This window comes from Amia ocellicauda, chromosome 1 (genome assembly GCF_036373705.1).
Source record: "Amia ocellicauda isolate fAmiCal2 chromosome 1, fAmiCal2.hap1, whole genome shotgun sequence".
NCBI lineage: Eukaryota > Metazoa > Chordata > Actinopteri > Amiiformes > Amiidae > Amia > Amia ocellicauda.
The window spans coordinates 8362632-8381778 of NC_089850.1; the positions used below are offsets into that span (position 1 = coordinate 8362632).

Consider the following 19147-nt stretch of genomic DNA (forward strand, 5'->3'; position numbering starts at 1 on the left):
CTACACGGGAGGATCTTTTTAATTATCTTAAGGCAGCTGGGACCATAGTCGCCAAGAAAACAATTGGTAACACACTACGCCGTGAAGGACTGACATCCAGCAGCGCCCGCAAGGTCCCCCTGCTCAAGAAAGCACAAGTACAGACCCATCTGAAGTTTGCCAATGAACATCTGAATGATTCAGAGGAGAACTGGGTGAAAGTGTTGTGGTCAGATGATGTTGTGGTCAACTCGCCGTGTTTGGAGGAGGAGGAATGACCCCAAGAACACCATCCCCACCGTCAAACATGGAGGTGGAAACATTATGCTTTGGGGGTGTTTTTCTGCTAAGGGGACAGGACAACTGCACCACATCAAAGGGACGATGGACGGGGCCATGTACCGTCAAATCTTGGGTGAGAACCTCCTTCCCTCAGCCAGGGCATTGAAAATGGGTCGTGGATGGGTATTCCAGCATGACAATGACCCAAAACACACAGCCAAGGCAACAAAGGAGTGGCTCAAGAAGAAGCACATTAAGGTCCTGGAGTGGCCTAGCCAGTCTCCAGACCTTAATCCCACAGAAAATCTGTGGAGGGAGCTGAAGGTTCAAGTTGCCAAACGTCAGCCTCGAAACCTTAATGACTTGGAGAGGATCTGCAAAGAGGAGTGGGACAAAATCCCTCCTGAGATGTGTGCAAACCTGGTGGCCAACTACAAGAAACGTCTGACCTCTGTGATTGCCAACAAGGGTTTTGCCACCAAGTACTAAGTTGAAGGGGTCAAATACTTATTTCCCTCATTAACATGCAAATCAATTTATAACTTTTTTGAAATGCGATTTTCTGGATTTTTTTGTTGTTATTCTGTCTCTCACTGTTAAAATACACCTACCATTAAAATTATAGACTGATCATTTATTTGTCAGTGGGCAAAGGTACAAAATCAGCAGGGGATCAAATACTTTTTTCCCTGACTGTGCATCATCTTGTGCTTTTTTGTTGTCTGAAATGTCCATGTTACTTTTGTTTTTAATCAGCTTTTGGAGCCATATGTAGTGTAAGGTACACTTATAAATTTCAGTTAAAGAAGTTAATTTAAGTATCACCTTATCAAGAATCCTAGCATCTTGTAGAACTCAATTTCTGCAATAATTGGACGCAGCCACCAATTCCAGAGATATAAATTCTCAAATTTATTAAAAACAAAGATTAAAATTTAGCACCACACTAGTTATACAAAAAGGGAAAAACTAATTAAAATTCACTCAAGATCAACAAATCAAAGACAAATCACTTCCCTGACCAAATCAACGACCATGGAATCGCATATGATAACACACAAAACGTTACACAAAATTACAAACACATTGACTACAATACCGGTTAGTAAGGTGAGTCTCTCATTAGTATTGTTAGTCGGACATTAAATAACTAATGCAGGTTAGTATTAAGTCATATAACTTCTTGTTACATATATCAGTCTCATTTACGTTTGGGTGCCGAGAAAGATTATATCATTTCTTGTTACCACAATTCTCCCTAATTGATTACTGTTCAATGATTAAGGATAGGCAGGGCCACCTATAATCTAGTGTCTATTAGCATGTGTCAATTTCAGACTAAACAGTTAAACAGGAATGAGAAGATATTTCTCGGCGTTGACAGATTTTATTTCTAAAATTGTCAAACAAAACAGTTTAATGCAGCACTCATTTATATTTAAGAAAATACTAAATGATATCACACATTCTAAAGTTTATGACTCACAGAATAACATTTCTAATTGATTTCTCAAATGTCATGAATGATAAACTCCAAACTGTTGAACTTATCTGAGAGAGAGGCCTCTCTGCCTTCGAGATCAGATAAAAACACACGGCACGAGGTCCGTGTGGTGTGGAACAAAGGCAGTCCGGTTCGGCATTGTCCAATAACTTCCACTTCAGTCGATGCTCCTGGAAGTTTCGCGAAAGTAGAGTCTTGTCCAAACAGATTTTCCACGGGTTTGAAGGCTCCAAGGCTGTGCACAGGATGTAGTACCTTGAAGACAAAGTCTTTGAGGAAAGCAGGGCCCTATTTGTTCCAAGGGTCAAGTTTCTTAAGACTCAATAGCTATTTAAATGACTGAACACTTCTGTATTACAGTCGACTTAGTCAATTGTCCAGCTGTAAAACTCCACTGATCAGGTGGGTACAGGCGGGCATGCGCAGTTTCTAAAGTACTTTACTTAATAAAGTCCTTTTAAAGAATTCTTCTTACGGCTCAATCTCCTCCCAGTTTAACTCTTCTGTTGCCGGCAAAGACTTAGTTGGTTTCCGGTTTCGGTTCTGGCAACAGAGCAACAAGTTGAGCTGTGGCAGCGAGTTTCTGGTTCGGGTGAGAGAGCGAGAGAAATGTGCTGTGCGCTACTTTTTATAGGCCTGTCAGATCATAGACGATTGGTTAATGAGTTTACGAGATTGGATTTCGGTTTCAGCCCCCAGTGTCCTATTGGAGGAGGCTCGATTTATGACTGATGTCAATCCATGCCATCTTTTGGAAATGTCGGTTGGTCTGGGTTCATAGCTCTGTTTCAGGATTTAGGCTCTCGCCTGCTTCAAAGGGTTTTTATTACCTCCAGGTCCTATTCCCCACACATTTCACAGCAGGGATTCCAAGCCATTTGGCCCATTCTTAGTGCCATCCTCCCAAGACTGCCACTTTGATATAGAACAGTTCATGGGATGATGAGCTCAGGAGTTCTGGTAACACCTTCTGGGGAGGAAGTCTTCTTTAGATCAGAGCTCAAGCTCAGGGCTAGGATGCTCTATCACATTACACCCCCACTTAACGCTGCACATATACACTCACCTAAAGGATTATTAGGAACACCTGTTAAATTTCTCATTAATGCAATTATCTAACCAACCAATCACATGGCAGTTGCTTCAATGCATTTAGGGGTGTGGTCCTGGTCAAGACAATCTCCTGAACTCCAAACTGAATGTCTGAATGGGAAAGAAAGGTGATTTAAGCAATTTTGAGCGTGGCATGGTTGTTGGTGCCAGACGGGCCGGTCTGAGTATTTCACAATCTGCTCAGTTACTGGGATTTTCACGCACAACCATTTCTAGGGTTTACAAAGAATGGTGTGAAAAGGGAAAAACATCCAGTATGCGGCAGTCCTGTGGGCGAAAATGCCTTGTTGATGCAGGAGGTCAGAGGAGAATGGGCCGACTGATTCAAGCTGATAGAAGAACAACTTTGCCTGAAATAACCACTCGTTACAACCGAGGTATGCAGCAAAGCATTTGTGAAGCCACAACACGTACAACCTTGAGGCGGATGGGCTACAACAGCAGAAGACCCCACCGGGTACCACTCATCTCCACTACAAATAGGAAAAAGAGGCTACAATTTGCACAAGCTCACCAAAATTGGACAGTTGAAGACTGGAAAAATGTTGCCTGGTCTGATGAGTCTCGATTTCTGTTGAGACATTCAGATGGTAGAGTCAGAATTTGGCGTAAACAGAATGAGAACATGGATCCATCATGCCGTGTTGCCACTGTGCAGGCTGGTGGTGGTGGTGTAATGGTGTGGGGGATGTTTTCTTGGCACACTTTAGGCCCCTTAGTGCCAATTGGGCATCGTTTAAATGCCACGGCCGGGATGAGCATTGTTTCTGACCATGTCCATCCCTTTATGACCACCATGTACCCATCCTCTGATGGCTACTTCCAGCAGGATAATGCACCATGTCACAAAGGTCGAATCATTTGAAATTGGTTTCTTGAACATGATAATGAGTTCACTGTACTAAACTGGCCCCCACAGTCACCAGATCTCAACCCAATAGAGCATCTTTGGGATGTGGTGGAACGGGAGCTTCGTGCCCTGGATGTGCATCCCACAAATCTCCATCAACTGCAAGATGCTATCCTATCAATATGGGCCAACATTTCTAAAGAATGCTTTCAGCACCTTGTTGAATCAATGCCACGTAGAATTAAGGCAGTTCTGAAGGCGAAAGGGGGTCAAACACAGTATTAGTATGGTGTTCCTAATAATCCTTTAGGTGAGTGTATATATGACTATAGTCTACACCCCCTTTGAGTTTTTTTTTTTTTGTCAGAACCTCAGAATTTAATGCAGTACTCCACACTGGGGAAAAACGTTTATATTCCCTCAGAGGACTACAGGGCTGAAAATTGTTATGAGTATATGTGACTGGTAGTAATAACAACAACAACAACAACAATAATAATCGGTACGTTTGAAGTTGCTTTTATATTTATTCAAAACACAGGACAAGCCGACCGGCAGATTTGTTTTTGTTGTTTTGGCATGTAATTCTGACTAGCTTCTAGATAGATGTGCTTGGTGCAAAACTGATGCTATCTCTTGAACAATTATTTGTAATCTTCTGTGGTTTTAGAAAGAACAAAAATCTGAGGATTTTTTAAGTGTTTATAAGCCGGGATAATTTTGAAAACGACATTGTTTAGAAAATAAAGGTGTCTGTATAATCATGGCCATCCTGCTATGAAGCTTGGCCACCATACTGGACCCCCCCTCTCGTCACACCAATTTTCGGCAGAAAGTAAACAAAAATGGGCAGTGGAATTACCACACTTTAAAGGTTTAATGTGAAGTTTTGTATGTATAGGTTTTAATGCTAAGTGTATAAGAAACCAAGTCTGAAGTTGACCCCTCTGTGAACAGTCCAGCTCACTCGAAGCTGTGGCTAATGTTTGCGTGACAACGCACCACGACAAGCTTACCGTCTCTCAAGCTGTTTTGCTGCATTAGCACTAACGAAAACCCATTACCAAGAAATAATAATAACGCGCCCAGAGGATAGATATCATGATAAATAGCTGTATAAGATATGGTTGCATCCAGGTATGTAACAGCCGCATCTCTGCATTATTAAGGCCCTAAAAGTTCCCGAGCTGGGAGACGCACCTCTTTCTCTGATGTGCTGCTCTGTAGTGCTGCCACCTGGTCCAGACGTCCCAGGACATTAAGACAGAATGGGATTTAAAATGAGCTGTTAAATTTAAATAAATTAACTAGTTAATTATCCCTACACCTTTGCAAAAAATAATCCGGTTGCTGAATGACTTTGCAACAAACAAGTCATTCCGATGATCAGTTCAAAAACCTGTCTGTTATGATGGGTCTCTAACAACTTTGCACACCTAGATTTGGCAATATTTGATCATTCTTTTTTACAAAACTGTTCACGCTCTGTCAGGTTCCTTGGAAAGCGTTGATGGACATCAATCTTTAAGTCATGCCACAAATTTTCAATTGGATTGAGGTCGGGACTCTGACTAAGCCAGTCAAGGACATTTACCTTTTTGGTCCTTAGCCACTCCCAATGTAGTTTTGGCTCTGTGTTTGGGGTCGTTGTCATGATGAAAGGTGAACTTCCATCTCAGTTTCAGCTTTCTTGCAGAAGGCAGCAGGTTTTCCTCAAGGAATTTTCTGTAGGAATTAGGAAGCACAAGGGAAGGAAATACAGAGCAGAAAGAGGAGCATGTATTATGTACAGTACTGGTGATTAAAACTAAACAGACCTAAAATAAAACCCTAGTTCCTCTTGAGCCTTATCGGGTCCCTTTATATTAATTAATATTAATTAACATGCATCAAACACTTCTAAGAATTAAGTGACAACATTTTGATACAATCACAATCCATAAGCCAAGAAAGTAATTTCCAACTCTTCAACTTCCTCACCGTGTCGTTCTCCAACAAATATGTGCTTGGCTTTCTGTCTTTTGCAGGAGCCAGGCCAATCATGGCAGCCCTGCATGTCAGCTGTCTCTCCCCACTGATTAATCACTTCAAGCTTCAGGAGAACGTAGCGCCCTTCAGGGCGGCCATTTTTGGCCACTTCCCGGCACTGTGCCACAAAATATAACCTCGACCCTCCGTTTCTGGATAATGTCACTCACAATCTTTCAATCATAAACATTGTTATATAAAATATAGATTATCATATTTCAAACTGCGATTAAGAGGGTCTTTTTTTCTTCACTCCTTAACAGCTGTTTAACATGCATCTAGTTATTTTGTGCCTGCACTGCTTAACTTATTGCAAGTAAATTTAAAGTAAACTGGGCCATAGCACTAATTTTCTACCTTGTAATAGGCAGCCTTGTATCCAGGCATACCCCTCTTTTACCCAATGTATCAAAATGTTGTCACTTAATTCTTAGAAGTGTTTGAAGAACAGGCTTGTCATAGTTAAAGAATGCGAGAAAAAAAGCCAGGTGTAGCTCACAAGTAAATGAATCACTGAACATAAATTGCAAACAAAAAAGCAGGGCGGTTTTTCAGTGTGACATCCTACAAACCACAGCTTACAGAATGCAGTGGCACACCTCTTGCTAACCTGCAAATGAGTAAAGGAGCACTCAAGGCTCCCGTCTGGGATTTACAAAGCATCCCCTACAGTAGCTGCCAATTGCCCAACCCAAATATGAAAAACATCTAACAAAAAGTCTTTGCATGTCTACTGAAAGATGTATAACTTGAAGCCCTTTAAAAGCTTATACAGTGAACATTAAATCAAACGCATTATCTATATATATATATATATATATATATACACTCACCTAAAGGATTATTAGGAACACCTGTTAAATTTCTCATTAATGCAATTATCTAACCAACCAATCACATGGCAGTTGCTTCAATGCATTTAGGGGTGTGGTCCTGGTCAAGACAATCTCCTGAACTCCAAACTGAATGTCTGAATGGGAAAGAAAGGTGATTTAAGCAATTTTGAGCATGGCATGGTTGTTGGTGCCAGACGGGCCGGTCTGAGTATTTCACAATCTGCTCAGTTACTGGGATTTTCACGCACAACCATTTCTAGGGTTTACAAAGAATGGTGTGAAAAGGGAAAAACATCCAGTATGCGGCAGTCCTGTGGGCGAAAATGCCTTGTTGATGCTAGAGGTCAGAGGAGAATGGGCCGACTGATTCAAGCTGATAGAAGAACAACTTTGCCTGAAATAACCACTCGTTACAACCGAGGTATGCAGCAAAGCATTTGTGAAGCCACAACACATACAACCTTGAGGCGGATGGGCTACAACAGCAGAAGACCCCACCGGGTACCACTCATCTCCACTACAAATAGGAAAAAGAGGCTCCAATTTGCACAAGCTCACCAAAATTGGACAGTTGAAGACTGGAAAAATGTTGCCTGGTCTGATGAGTCTCGATTTCTGTTGAGACATTCAGATGGTAGAGTCAGAATTTGGCGTAAACAGAATGAGAACATGGATCCATCATGCCTTGTTACCACTGTGCAGGCTGGTGGTGGTGGTGTAATGGTGTGGGGGATGTTTTCTTGGCACACTTTAGGCCCCTTAGTGCCAATTGGGCATCGTTGAAATGCCACGGCCTACCTGAGCATTGTTTCTGACCATGTCCATCCCTTTATGACCACCATGTACCCATCCTCTGATGGCTACTTCCAGCAGGATAATGCACCATGTCACAAAGGTCGAATCATTTCAAATTGGTTTCTTGAACATGACAATGAGTTCAAGGTACTAAACTGGCCCCCACAGTCACCAGATCTCAACCCAATAGAGCATCTTTGGGATGTGGTGGAACAGGAGCTTCGTGCCCTGGATGTGCATCCCACAAATCTCCATCAACTGCAAGATGCTATCCTATCAATATGGGCCAACATTTCTAAAGAATGCTTTCAGCACCTTGTTGAATCAATGCCACGTAGAATTAAGGCAGTTCTGAAGGCGAAAGGGGGTCAAACACAGTATTAGTATGGTGTTCCTAATAATCCTTTAGGTGAGTGTATATGTATGTGTATATATATATATATATATATATATATATATATATATATATATAGGTAAATTATGATCCTGTATAATGAAGAGGAAGTGAATGGAGCTGATATCCAGTAATGATGAGAATGAAGTTTTAAGAATTAAGTCTTTCGACAGTTACGTGCTACAGAAATTTCTTTTTTTTTTTTTTTAATAATGTTCATTGTTGTCCTTTCAATATTTGTCAGTGGGTGCACTGAGGGGAAAAAAGTATTTGATCCCCTGCTGATTTTGTACGTTTGCCCACTGACAAATAAATGATCAGTCTATAATTTTAATGGTAGGTGTATTTTAACCGTGAGAGACAGAATAACAACAAAAAAATCCAGAAAAATGCATTTCAAAAAAGTTATAAATTGATTTGCATGTTACTGAGTGAAATAAGTATTTGACCCCTTCGACTTAGCACTTGGTGGCAAAACCCTTGTTGGCAATCACAGAGGTCAGACGTTTCTTGTAGTTGGCCACCAGGTTTGCACACATCTCAGGAGGGATTTTGTCCCACTTCTCTTTGCAGATCCTCTCCAAGTCATTAAGGTTTCGAGGCTGACGTTTGGCAACTCGAACCTTCAGCTCCCTCCACAGATTTTCTATGGGATTAAGGTCTGGAGACTGGCTAGGCCACTCCAGGACCTTAATGTGCTTCTTCTTGAGCCACTCCTTTGTTGCCTTGGCTGTGTGTTTTGGGTCATTGTCATGCTGGAATACCCATCCATGACCCATTTTCAATGCCCTGGCTGAGGGAAGGAGGTTCTCACCCAAGATTTGACGGTACATGGCCCCGTCCATCGTCCCTTTGATGCGGTGCAGTTGTCCTGTCCCCTTAGCAGAAAAACACCCCCAAAGCATAATGTTTCCACCTCCATGTTTGACGGTGGGGATGGTGTTCTTGGGGTCATTCCTCCTCCTCCAAACACGGCGAGTTGAGTTGATGCGAAAGAGCTTTATTTTGGTCTCATCTGACCACACTTTCACCCAGTTCTCCTCTGAATCATTCAGATGTTCATTGGCAAACTTCAGACGGGCCTGTACATGTGCTTTCTTGAGCAGGGGGACCTTGCGGGCGCTGCAGGATTTCAGTCCTTCACAGCGTAGTGTGTTACCAATTGTTTTCTTGGTGACTATGGTCCCAGCTGCCTTGAGATCATTAACAAGATCCTCCCGTGTAGTTCTGGGCTGATTCCTCACCGTTCTCATGATCATTGAAACTCCACGAGGTGAGATCTTGCATGGAGCCCCAGACCGAGGGAGACTGACAGTTATTTTGTGTTTCTTCCATTTGCGAATAATCGCACCAACTGTTGTCACCTTCTCACCAAGCTGCTTGGCGATGGTCTTGTAGCCCATTCCAGCCTTGTGTAGGTCTACAATCTTGTCCCTGACATCCTTGGACAGCTCTTTGGTCTTGGCCATGGTGGAGAGTTTGGAATCTGATTGATTGATTGCTTCTGTGGACAGGTGTCTTTTATACAGGTAACGAGCTGAGATTAGGAGCGCTCCCTTTAAGAGAGTGCTCCTAATCTCAGCTCGTTACCTGTATAAAAGACACCTGGGAGCCAGAAATCTTGCTGATTGATAGGGGATCAAATACTTATTTCCCTCATTAACATGCAAATCAATTTATAACTTTTTTGAAATGCGTTTTTCTGGATTTTTTGGTTGTTATTCTGTCTCTCACTGTTAAAATACACCTACCATTATAATTATAGACTGATCATTTCTTTGTCAGTGGGCAAACGTTCAAAATCAGCAGAGGATCAAATACTTTTTTCCCTCACTGTATACACTCTCTGGCAGACCTCAACAATCCAACAATTAAACATGAATTGTGTTTAATTTGTGAATCATGAGATTTAAAACAATTAATTAACACTTGCATTTTTGTTTTTGTTATTTTCATTATAAGTCAAAGATATTGCAGGATTAACTGATTTTCTTTTAATTGTTATTAAAGATTGTAAGTTGCTGTGCAATCATTTTATTGACACTGAACAGTATTGTGGGTTTGGAATTTGTCCAAGTTCACAGTGTTTAATTTAATAATTAGAATGAATGTGGAGATGCAAGTTCTGAAGAAACCTTCCCTCTCCCTTGCATAAATAAACCAAATGTAATAATGGAACTTCTTCAAATATCCTCATCAGGTAACCATGCATTAAAAAACTCTGTAACAATAATGCTCTTGCTTATAATGCTTTACAATAATACCCCCAATAAAGGAGCACCTGTCTCATATTTGACCAATTACAGGTCAAGTCTACATCCTAGTATTTGAATAGACCCAATGACATTCAAAATTGATCTCCTGAATTAGTTGTTATGATGTAGTTTGCCTAGAAATATCTGTCTATATCAGGTAGTTAAAATTCCCCACCTTTTCTAAGCACAGAATATAAATATTACCCCCCAGGTTATCTGCACTAATATTGAGTCTCCTAGCATAGAAAGAGCTCATAAGGTTCTGCATTTCACAAATAAAAGAAGAAGCTTTCCTTTTCATTCCCTGGCCTCAGGATCATACGGCACGTGGAGGCATTAATTCAATTTAATCAACACATTTATCAGATTTTTTCCTCAACTAGGACAAATATGAAATTGTCACACACTGAATATGAATCATGTTCTTTCAAACTCATGGGCTGGATCCTATTTCTGTGCACCAGTGTTAATTTTATTGTTTTACATTCTTGTTACAATGAATACACATGTACTTTTTAGAAAAGTCTGCTTGTCAGAAACACTTGATATTTTGCACTTTAACTTTTAAAATGTTCTTGAGTGACTGTCCTTAAAAACTGCAGTGCACACATTTAGATAAAACCTCCCGAACACTTGACAGTGAAGTGTAGATATGTTTATAATAGTAGCACATACTATAAACATTATTTGCATTTCCTTTTTTTAATGTCTTCTGGAAATATTCCCCCGATCTACCCATCTTTCTCCCATCTACATTTTTGTGGTAAAGAAGAATGTCATCTTTGGAATAGGCCCAACATTTTTTTTTTTTTCCCTCATTCCTCAAAGTTTGTGTGCGACTAGCTCATTGTAAAACAACTTGCAATTATACCTTATAACAGGATTGATCTATTAAGTCAGGGTATTTATTTTTTCTAGTTTTATTTATTTCACTTATGCAAATGACCGCTTAAGCCCTTTATTATCGGAGTCAGGTTTGAATCATACTTCTAAAATTGTGACTTCAGTAATGTGTTGAAGGTCTCTTGAAAAACATCACTGGACAGATGACCTGTCAATTCTGCTATTTTGCAGAAGTGAAATATTTTTTAAGGGATTATAAAAGTTTTTTTCAAGTCAGTTCAAGGCAAGTGTTTACTTAAATTAACCAAATTCATCATGACATTCTTTGATCTCATTAAAACTAATTTGTATCTTTTAGTACCCACACAGTTTATGAGTAAATACATTTTTACTCAGATTATTGTCTTCGATCCAGTTTACATCCATATAAATCCTTCTTTCTATGAGAAGCTCACTAGTGCGTGACTGTTTTAAGACACTGGTGTTTGACATAGTTTGAAGTGGTATGCCTGCCAGAAGATGGTAGTTTACTAATGGTCCTTCCTTGTAAATGGTTAATTTAATAAATAATCATAATCAAAATTTAAAGATTTTTGGAAGATGCTAAGGAAATTGTATAATGTTCATGCAGTTTATAACTACATTAAGTATGTAAGAAGTTGTTTGTAAAAATAGCACACAATATGGTAGCTGAATGAAAAATAATTAAGCTCACTGATCCCACTTAATGTTTAAAATTATAATTTAAAATGGCGTAAATGTTTTATTCTATCATGAAAACTGTCCTTATTCATTCATTCATTTACTATATATATGCAAAAGTAAATTTTGATGAATTACAAATTATGTAAACCAATTTAGTTTAAATTGTTTTTATTCAAAACTCTTTATCATAAAACATATATCTTAAGGTGACTCAATGTCATCAAAACCTGCAAAGAAAATATGTGAATTTAAATTTACTGATTGAACATGTATTCAGCCCAGTAGGTCAGAACTTGGTGGAAGCATCTTTGGGAGCCATACTGCGGTCAGTCTTTTTGAATTGGTTTCTGCTAGGGATGTTAATAGTTTAGTTTTAAGTGACAAACTTTTTTTTCATTTTGCTTAAAATAGAAAGAAAGAAAAGTCAAATAACCATAGCAACTCAATTGCAATGAACTAAAAGAAAGCTTATTAACTTTGTGCCTAAATTGTAGAGGTTAGTGATCAAATGTTTTGCAATATTTAAAATCAACAGCGACAGGACAACATTTCTGTAATCGGTCAATTAACGCTTCTCTAATAAAGTGTGTTTATTAATAATAATTATGTTAAAAGTCTGGTTAGCCATTTCTACATGGTACATCTTCATTGACATTTATAAAAGCTGTATGTCTGAGTCTCCAGGTCTGAGTTTATTGTGGATCATTGATTAATGCAATCTTGACCATACATTTTCTATTGGATTCAAGTTTGGACTTTGACTGGGCCACTCAAGGACATAGAACAGCAGTGTCTCCCACCAAGGGTTGAACCCACAACCTTTTGCTCAGGAGTCCCTTTAGACAAAAACCTTAGACAAAATGGTTCAATTTGTCTCATCTGATCACAAAATCTTCTGCCACATGTCTGTTTGCAATGTCATTTACATACTTTGTTGCATTACTGTCTCCTTTCTTTCCATTTGCCCACAAAGGCCAGCTGTGTAGGGACTGGGATGTTGTTGATGTATGATAACTGACTCCTATCTCAGACATTCAACTTTGCATATCTTTCAAAGTCACTGTTGACTTCATAGTGGTATCCCTAACCAGTTTCCTGCTTACCAGGCTGCTCACTTTGTAAGGCAGCTTGATCTGCGCAGTGACTGGGTGGTATAATGCATATTCACCTTATTTATGGTGGTCTTCACCGTGTTCAGTGACTTTTACATTTTCTTGTAACAATCTCCTGATCTGTGTTTCTCTAGCACTTTTTCCCCTGACTTGTCTAGAAAACTCCTTGGTCTTCATGCTTGGTTTATACTATGTGATCTGTGGCTTGAAATTCAGTATTTAACTGAGGAAATGTACAGAAACGGGTGAATTTTCTCTAATTGTGATTGTGACACTTACAATTATGTAACCTTTCAAACTAATATTTTGCACCTGACCTGATTTAATGTTGTCAAACTGATTTTGTGTTCCAAAGGGGTTGAATACTTAAGCAATTGAGATTTTTTTTTTATTTGCTTTGAAAATCTAACATGTTTACAATAATATCAGCAAGTTTTAGCTGTCTGAAAATGTCATGATTGCAAACTCTGAGGGTGACAAATTGGAAACTTTGCAGGGGGGTGAATACTTTTGCAAGGCACATTGCATATCTATATCTATATCTAGCATATACATCGTTATCATTTATTACTGTTGGATGAATGTCTCCCTAAAATATTTCCATTTGTTTGTAATAAATATATCATTTATTTCTCACCTGTATTTTCCACAACTGTTCTACATTTGGAGAATGCTCTCTGAAACATTTCCCATCAGTTTCTCACATATGGCATATGTATACCAAGATTTACAGTATTTCCAGTAATATTAGAGTTTGAAACCAATATTAATAATATCCTGGAAAGAAATTTAACTGATTTCAGGATGGATCCATAATTCCTAGAATTCACAAAACCGACAGTGTGTCATAGTAGCTCTACTTATATTACATGTATCTTCAAACCACTGCAGTGTGCAGTAGATAAAGATAGCAATTCAAAATATATTTTATAAATTCAGTGATGGCTCGGGACTGACATTCATTTCTAGTTGTGCAGGTGGCTGACTTAAATGCATACTTAAGAGATATTTAAATTCACAAAATGTTGTATATATGTTTACTGTAATCGTATATATATAATTATGAATTATGAATTCTTTTAACATGCAGAAATGTAAAATAACAATTTAAAGTACTACAAATAATGGCTCCTGACCACAGAATAATTGACACATTCCTACAAAATCACATTCTATTGCCAAACCACTTGCTTTCACTAATCTAGTAATTGGAGGAAATAACTAGATAGATTTGGCTATAACTCTAGGCTGTTTTTGTTTTTCAATATATTGTTCCTTAAAAAATGTATTTATTTTACTCTTCTCCCTTTGCTCATCACCTTGACCTGAATTAAGTCATAATTTTGATAATTTGAATTTTGAACTACCAGGTTTGGAAGTTGGAATTGATAGAAGGGGTCTAATTTTTAGTATGTTATCAGGGATTTAATTTAATTATTTAACCATCAATATAGCATATGCCTGAGTAAATACATGTTTCTATTAAGAAATATTAGGAAGAGCTAAGCGTGTATAGAGAACATTATATTCAGACAAGCATTATGTCACCGTAAGAAACCTTTTCCATGTTCAACAATAAAAAAATATATTTGATATTTAGTATTAATATTGTAATTATCATCAAGATATATGCTAGTAGATATTTATTTTAAATGGCACAACTTGACTCCCTTGACTTATTACTCTTACTACAGATTTGTAACTGCAAACAACACTTTTTGCCAAATTATTTTTAATAACCTTAACCTTAACCAGGGCAAGTTACAGTTGAAATGAAACAAAATACACACATTTCATGATTTAATCAGTTACAGCAGCTACAATATAGCAATTTATAAATTAATTAAAGTGTGTACATTTCAGTCATGGCGTTTATGGACGTATGGACTGAATGTTTTAGAGGGACACCCAGATCTGCTGTATTTATTATTTATTGTATGGCAAGCTTTTGTGGCATTTAATCCATAATTGCTGATATCAGCAATTCCTGTTACGCCATGAATTAGTATGCATTTTTGATATCAAGAATTCAATTTCTGATATCCAAAATACAATTGTTGATATCAAAAATACCAGATAATTCTTGATATCAATCTGGGGTGCATTGTCATGCTATGACCTGGTCATCAGCTTGTATGGTTGTGTGTTTTTGCGGTGTGGTCACAGGACCCAGCGATCAAAGATCATTTGAACCAGTGAACCCAATATGAGGCTCGACTAACGGTTCATGGTCGCGTAACGAGAGGCATTGTGTGTGGTCTTGACAGATACTGCAGCAATCTTATATCAACTAAAATAAATGAGAAAAAAAGCATGACATTACATTGTGTGTATATCTATACCAAAAGTCTGAGTGTGCCAGTTTCGACCATGTACACCCTTTCATGGAAACGGTATTCCCTGATGGCATTGGCCACTTTCATCAGGATAATGCGCACTGCCACAAAGCAAAAATGGTTCAGGAATGGTTTGAGGAACACAACAACGAGTTCAAGGTGTTGATTTGGCCTCCAAATTCCCCAGATCTCAATCCAATCGAGCATCTGTGGGATGTGCTGGACAAACAAGTCCGATCCATGGAGGCCCCACCTTACAGGACTTGAAGGATCTGCTGCTAACGTCTTGGTGCCAGATACCACAGCACACCTTCAGAGGTCTAGTGGAGTCCATGCCTCGACGGGTCAGGGCTGTTTTGGCGGCAAAAGGGGGACCTACACAATATTAGGCAGGTGGTCATAATGTTATGGCTGATCGGTGTATATTTATCAGGTGTCCTTATTTACTCCAGGTGGTGTATAGTCCGTGTGTGTGTGTGTGTGTATATATATATATATATATATATATATGTGTGTGTGTGTTATTTTATTAATCAATAACACTCAGAATTGCTGCGACTACATTATTATCAACCTCTGCCATTTTTAATGACCTGGGGCCAGCTGCATAAACATAGACTAAGTCTCTGGCTGCGTCCCAAATTGCACACTTGCTCCCTACACCCTTCGACAAGTATACACTTTGCGTGATGTTGTGCTGACGTCACAGAGTGTGCACTTGAGTGAGGAGGGTGCAGGGTGAAGCTATAAGCACTCAGTGGGACACACTTCAGCATCAGCATTCAGCGCCTTTGCCTTTGACCGAAAAGGAACCTACGCAGTCTTGTCATCTGTCTTTGTATTTAATTAAAATAATAATAATAATAATAATAATAATTTAAATACATTGTTCATTAATATCACCTCCTAGTTTTATAAAATACTTCTTCAGTAATTAATTGATAGGTGCCGAAACTTTTTTAGCTGAACTTTCTAATCATATATTTAAAACATGACCATTAATAACTTTATATAATAACTTTAATTTTATATTTTTTATGTATTATAATTTCTTTGATACATAATTTAACAATTTCTACAACTGTCTAGCTAGCATTACATTGCATTTATATGCACCCGCCGCTGCCATATTTTCCCAACTGACTTGTCTCGAGTTCTGGGACTTCAGCGCTAAACACTTCTGCATCAGTGCGCTCTTTTGTACACTCTGCTGAAGGGAGCATTTGAAGGATAAACAGCTCGATTAGGCTCCTTCACTCGCTCCCTAAGGGATTGGGACACCCCTTAAGGTGTTCACCGTAGTACTTCCGTCCCGCAAGGGAAGGGGACGAGGGAGCAAGTGTGGGATTTGGGACACAGCCCCTGTCTTAGTATAATTCCTACTAACGATAAACACTCAGTTAAGACCATTGCATAAAACAGTCTTTCCTTAGACTCTTCTAAGACTGGTCTTACTTAGTCAATCGTGCATTGCAGTCTGGGAATTTTAAGACCCGAAGAAAAAAAATTGAAATGGCGTACGTTTCTCTAATTGTGATGATCCCAGTTAACTGAAAATCTATGCTAGTTATTGAAATATAATGCAGAGAAATGTATAAGTTGGTTGCCATTTTCAGAAACTTTCACTAACGCATGCAAACAATGCAAGCAAGCCGTGGGATGAAATGAAAAAAGTTATCGTCAAGCTTTTGTTGTGCACTGTGCAGTCTGTATAAGACGGGAGAAACGATTAAATAATGTGCTAATTTAAGAGGAAACATACGCGTACTAAACTTAGTGCAGAGTTTATTATTATCATTATTATTATTATTGTTATTATTCATATTTATTCCCTTGCCAGACACCCTTGTCCATACAATAACAAAACAAAAGTGCTAAATACACCACACATTTTCTAATCAGTCCATAATCTAAATTTAAAGTTTCAAAATGAAAGAAGTGCAAGTAAATTATAGAGTTGGTTATTGCAGAGTGTGGGGAGCAGTCTCTATCTTTGTGGGGATCGCTGTGTGTGACAGCGGGGTGTGTGAGCCAGCGGGAGTAAACCTGCCTGTCGGCATCAGTGACTGTCACTTTAGACTCAGGCCAGCAGCTTCAATTGAAAGACAGACTTAAGTTCCAAGTTAGCCTGGGGGGTGGGGTGCTAACTGTACTAAGTCTTAGTCAGTCTTAATTTTTATGCAACTAACTTGCTTAGACTAGTCTGTCAAATTAAGACCAGTCTAATGGTTTAGGCCACTCTAATATAGTTTTATGCAACTGGCCCCTGGTCCCTTTTTGTATCAGTCAAGTTCTTGGTCAAAGGTGGCTTAACCTGGTTGTGTTGTGGTCAAAACATGAAAACACACCCCTATTCTGATTGGTTATGCTAGTCACCTCACTACTCAACACTCAAGGATGTGACGTGTCATAAGCCAGCATTCCTAATCCTGCTCCACTCACACAGATCCGTTGCCGCTAAAATGATAGCATTTAGGTCCCGAGATGAAAAAATTATGTTCTCGAAATGCTGGCATAAACCCTTTCACGGTTTCTTTCATGTTAAATGCTTCTCATAATTTGCAGCTTTGATCTTTTTCTTTATCTTTGGTAAAACCAAATGTGTTAAAAATGCATGTCGGTATCTCAGTTGATCCTTTCGCATCAGCTTGTATCTCATGCTTGACGTCTTTTGTATTGGCCACGAATGGACCAGTAGTTAATTCGGAAACTTGCCAAGGACTGAAGTTCCAAAAAAATGGTCATAGGAAATGAATACATTTACCACTACATCGTAGGCCATGTGTCTGGTTTCTAATATATATAAACAAATCAGCCACGATGACACATCGGTAGGAAACTTTATTTTTTATTTTTATGTTTACTATTTAATGGAAAGTATTGGTCAATATAGGTAAAATGATCACTTGCCGCACTGGGCATGTAATATAGCGAAGAAGCCTGCCTGACAGAACTTGGCACCTGCCCCAGGCAGTCGGGTGGTCCCTTATGTTAGAACCTTTATAGGAATTTATGTTACAAACAGATTAGATATGAAACAGAGGAACGTGCCGCTGAATAAACTACTGGCTTAAGTGCCCATATACTTGTTTGACATTATTTTATTGTTTATTTGTATAAAATGGTTTTCTGATTATTTATTTTTTCCAGGGTTGTTTTGTAAATGTTTATACATTTAAACTGTAAACGAACTACATAACCAGATAATCCAGTTTACATTTCCTGTACTATGCTTGAGACCCAAAGTATTTTTTCTTTCACCTTCTTAAGGTTACAAAGGAAGATTTTGCAACTTTTGATCACATTCTCTGCATGGATGAAAGCAATTTAAGGTATGTGTATGTTTATTTATTTCGTTCACATGTCATTGCACTGTGGGAAGATAATCACAAATGTGTTCAATGTATTTATTTAAATTGTACCCACAGTGTTCTTGGCTTCAGTTAAACTATTTTATTGCATCTTTCAGTGACAAATTCTTTATTGCTGTGTCACAGGGTGAGAGCACTTGTATATCTAATGAGAGACATGTAATCACATGAATAAGTTGTGCTTATTATACTTTATGCTGAATGAGTTTGTGAATGTATCAATTTGAAAGGATTAGGTACTGTTTAAATTCCTTTTTGGGCTCTTCCATTGTAGAATAAACACTGTGTTCTTTCAGAATTGGTTCATGTTTAATGATAAGATTGTTGTATGGTTTGTTTTTAAGTATGATCCCAAGAGTACCCCCTGCCTCCATTTTAGCCTGATTGCTTACTCACCATACTTTAACCATCAAAACTTTTAATTCTGTGAGTCCAGTTTGAAGAAATTTGAATTTATAGTTTCGTTAGCATAGCACAATTGGTGGAAGCAGATGGACGCTGACTCTCAAAAGCCGGCTAATAGACATTTTAAATACTCATAGAAAATGCATTAAGTGTCACACAGGGAAATTATTTTTAACTTGAAAACAACTGCATCTTCGGAACTGAGCTCCTATATCATGTGCAATGACACAGATTCCCTGTGCAAAAATAAATAGCCGAGGCTACATTGAAAGAAAGTATCAATAAAAAATTAATATGCACAAATGCCCTAAACTGCCTTATTCAAGAAAAATTGCATAT

At 38.5% G+C, this 19147-nt stretch overlaps 1 protein-coding gene across 6 annotated transcripts in view; it reads left to right on the top strand.

Annotated features, from left to right (window-relative positions):
• The window catches only part of acp1 (acid phosphatase 1), a 50593-nt gene that overhangs the window by 21095 nt on the left and 10351 nt on the right, over positions 1 to 19147 (top strand). For all 6 annotated transcript variants that reach the window (XM_066713494.1, XM_066713408.1, XM_066713575.1 and 3 more), the window contains exon 4: positions 18303 to 18364. In XM_066713494.1, the coding sequence (XP_066569591.1) occupies positions 18303 to 18364 (62 nt within the window). The remainder of the gene's footprint in view (positions 1 to 18302; positions 18365 to 19147) is intronic.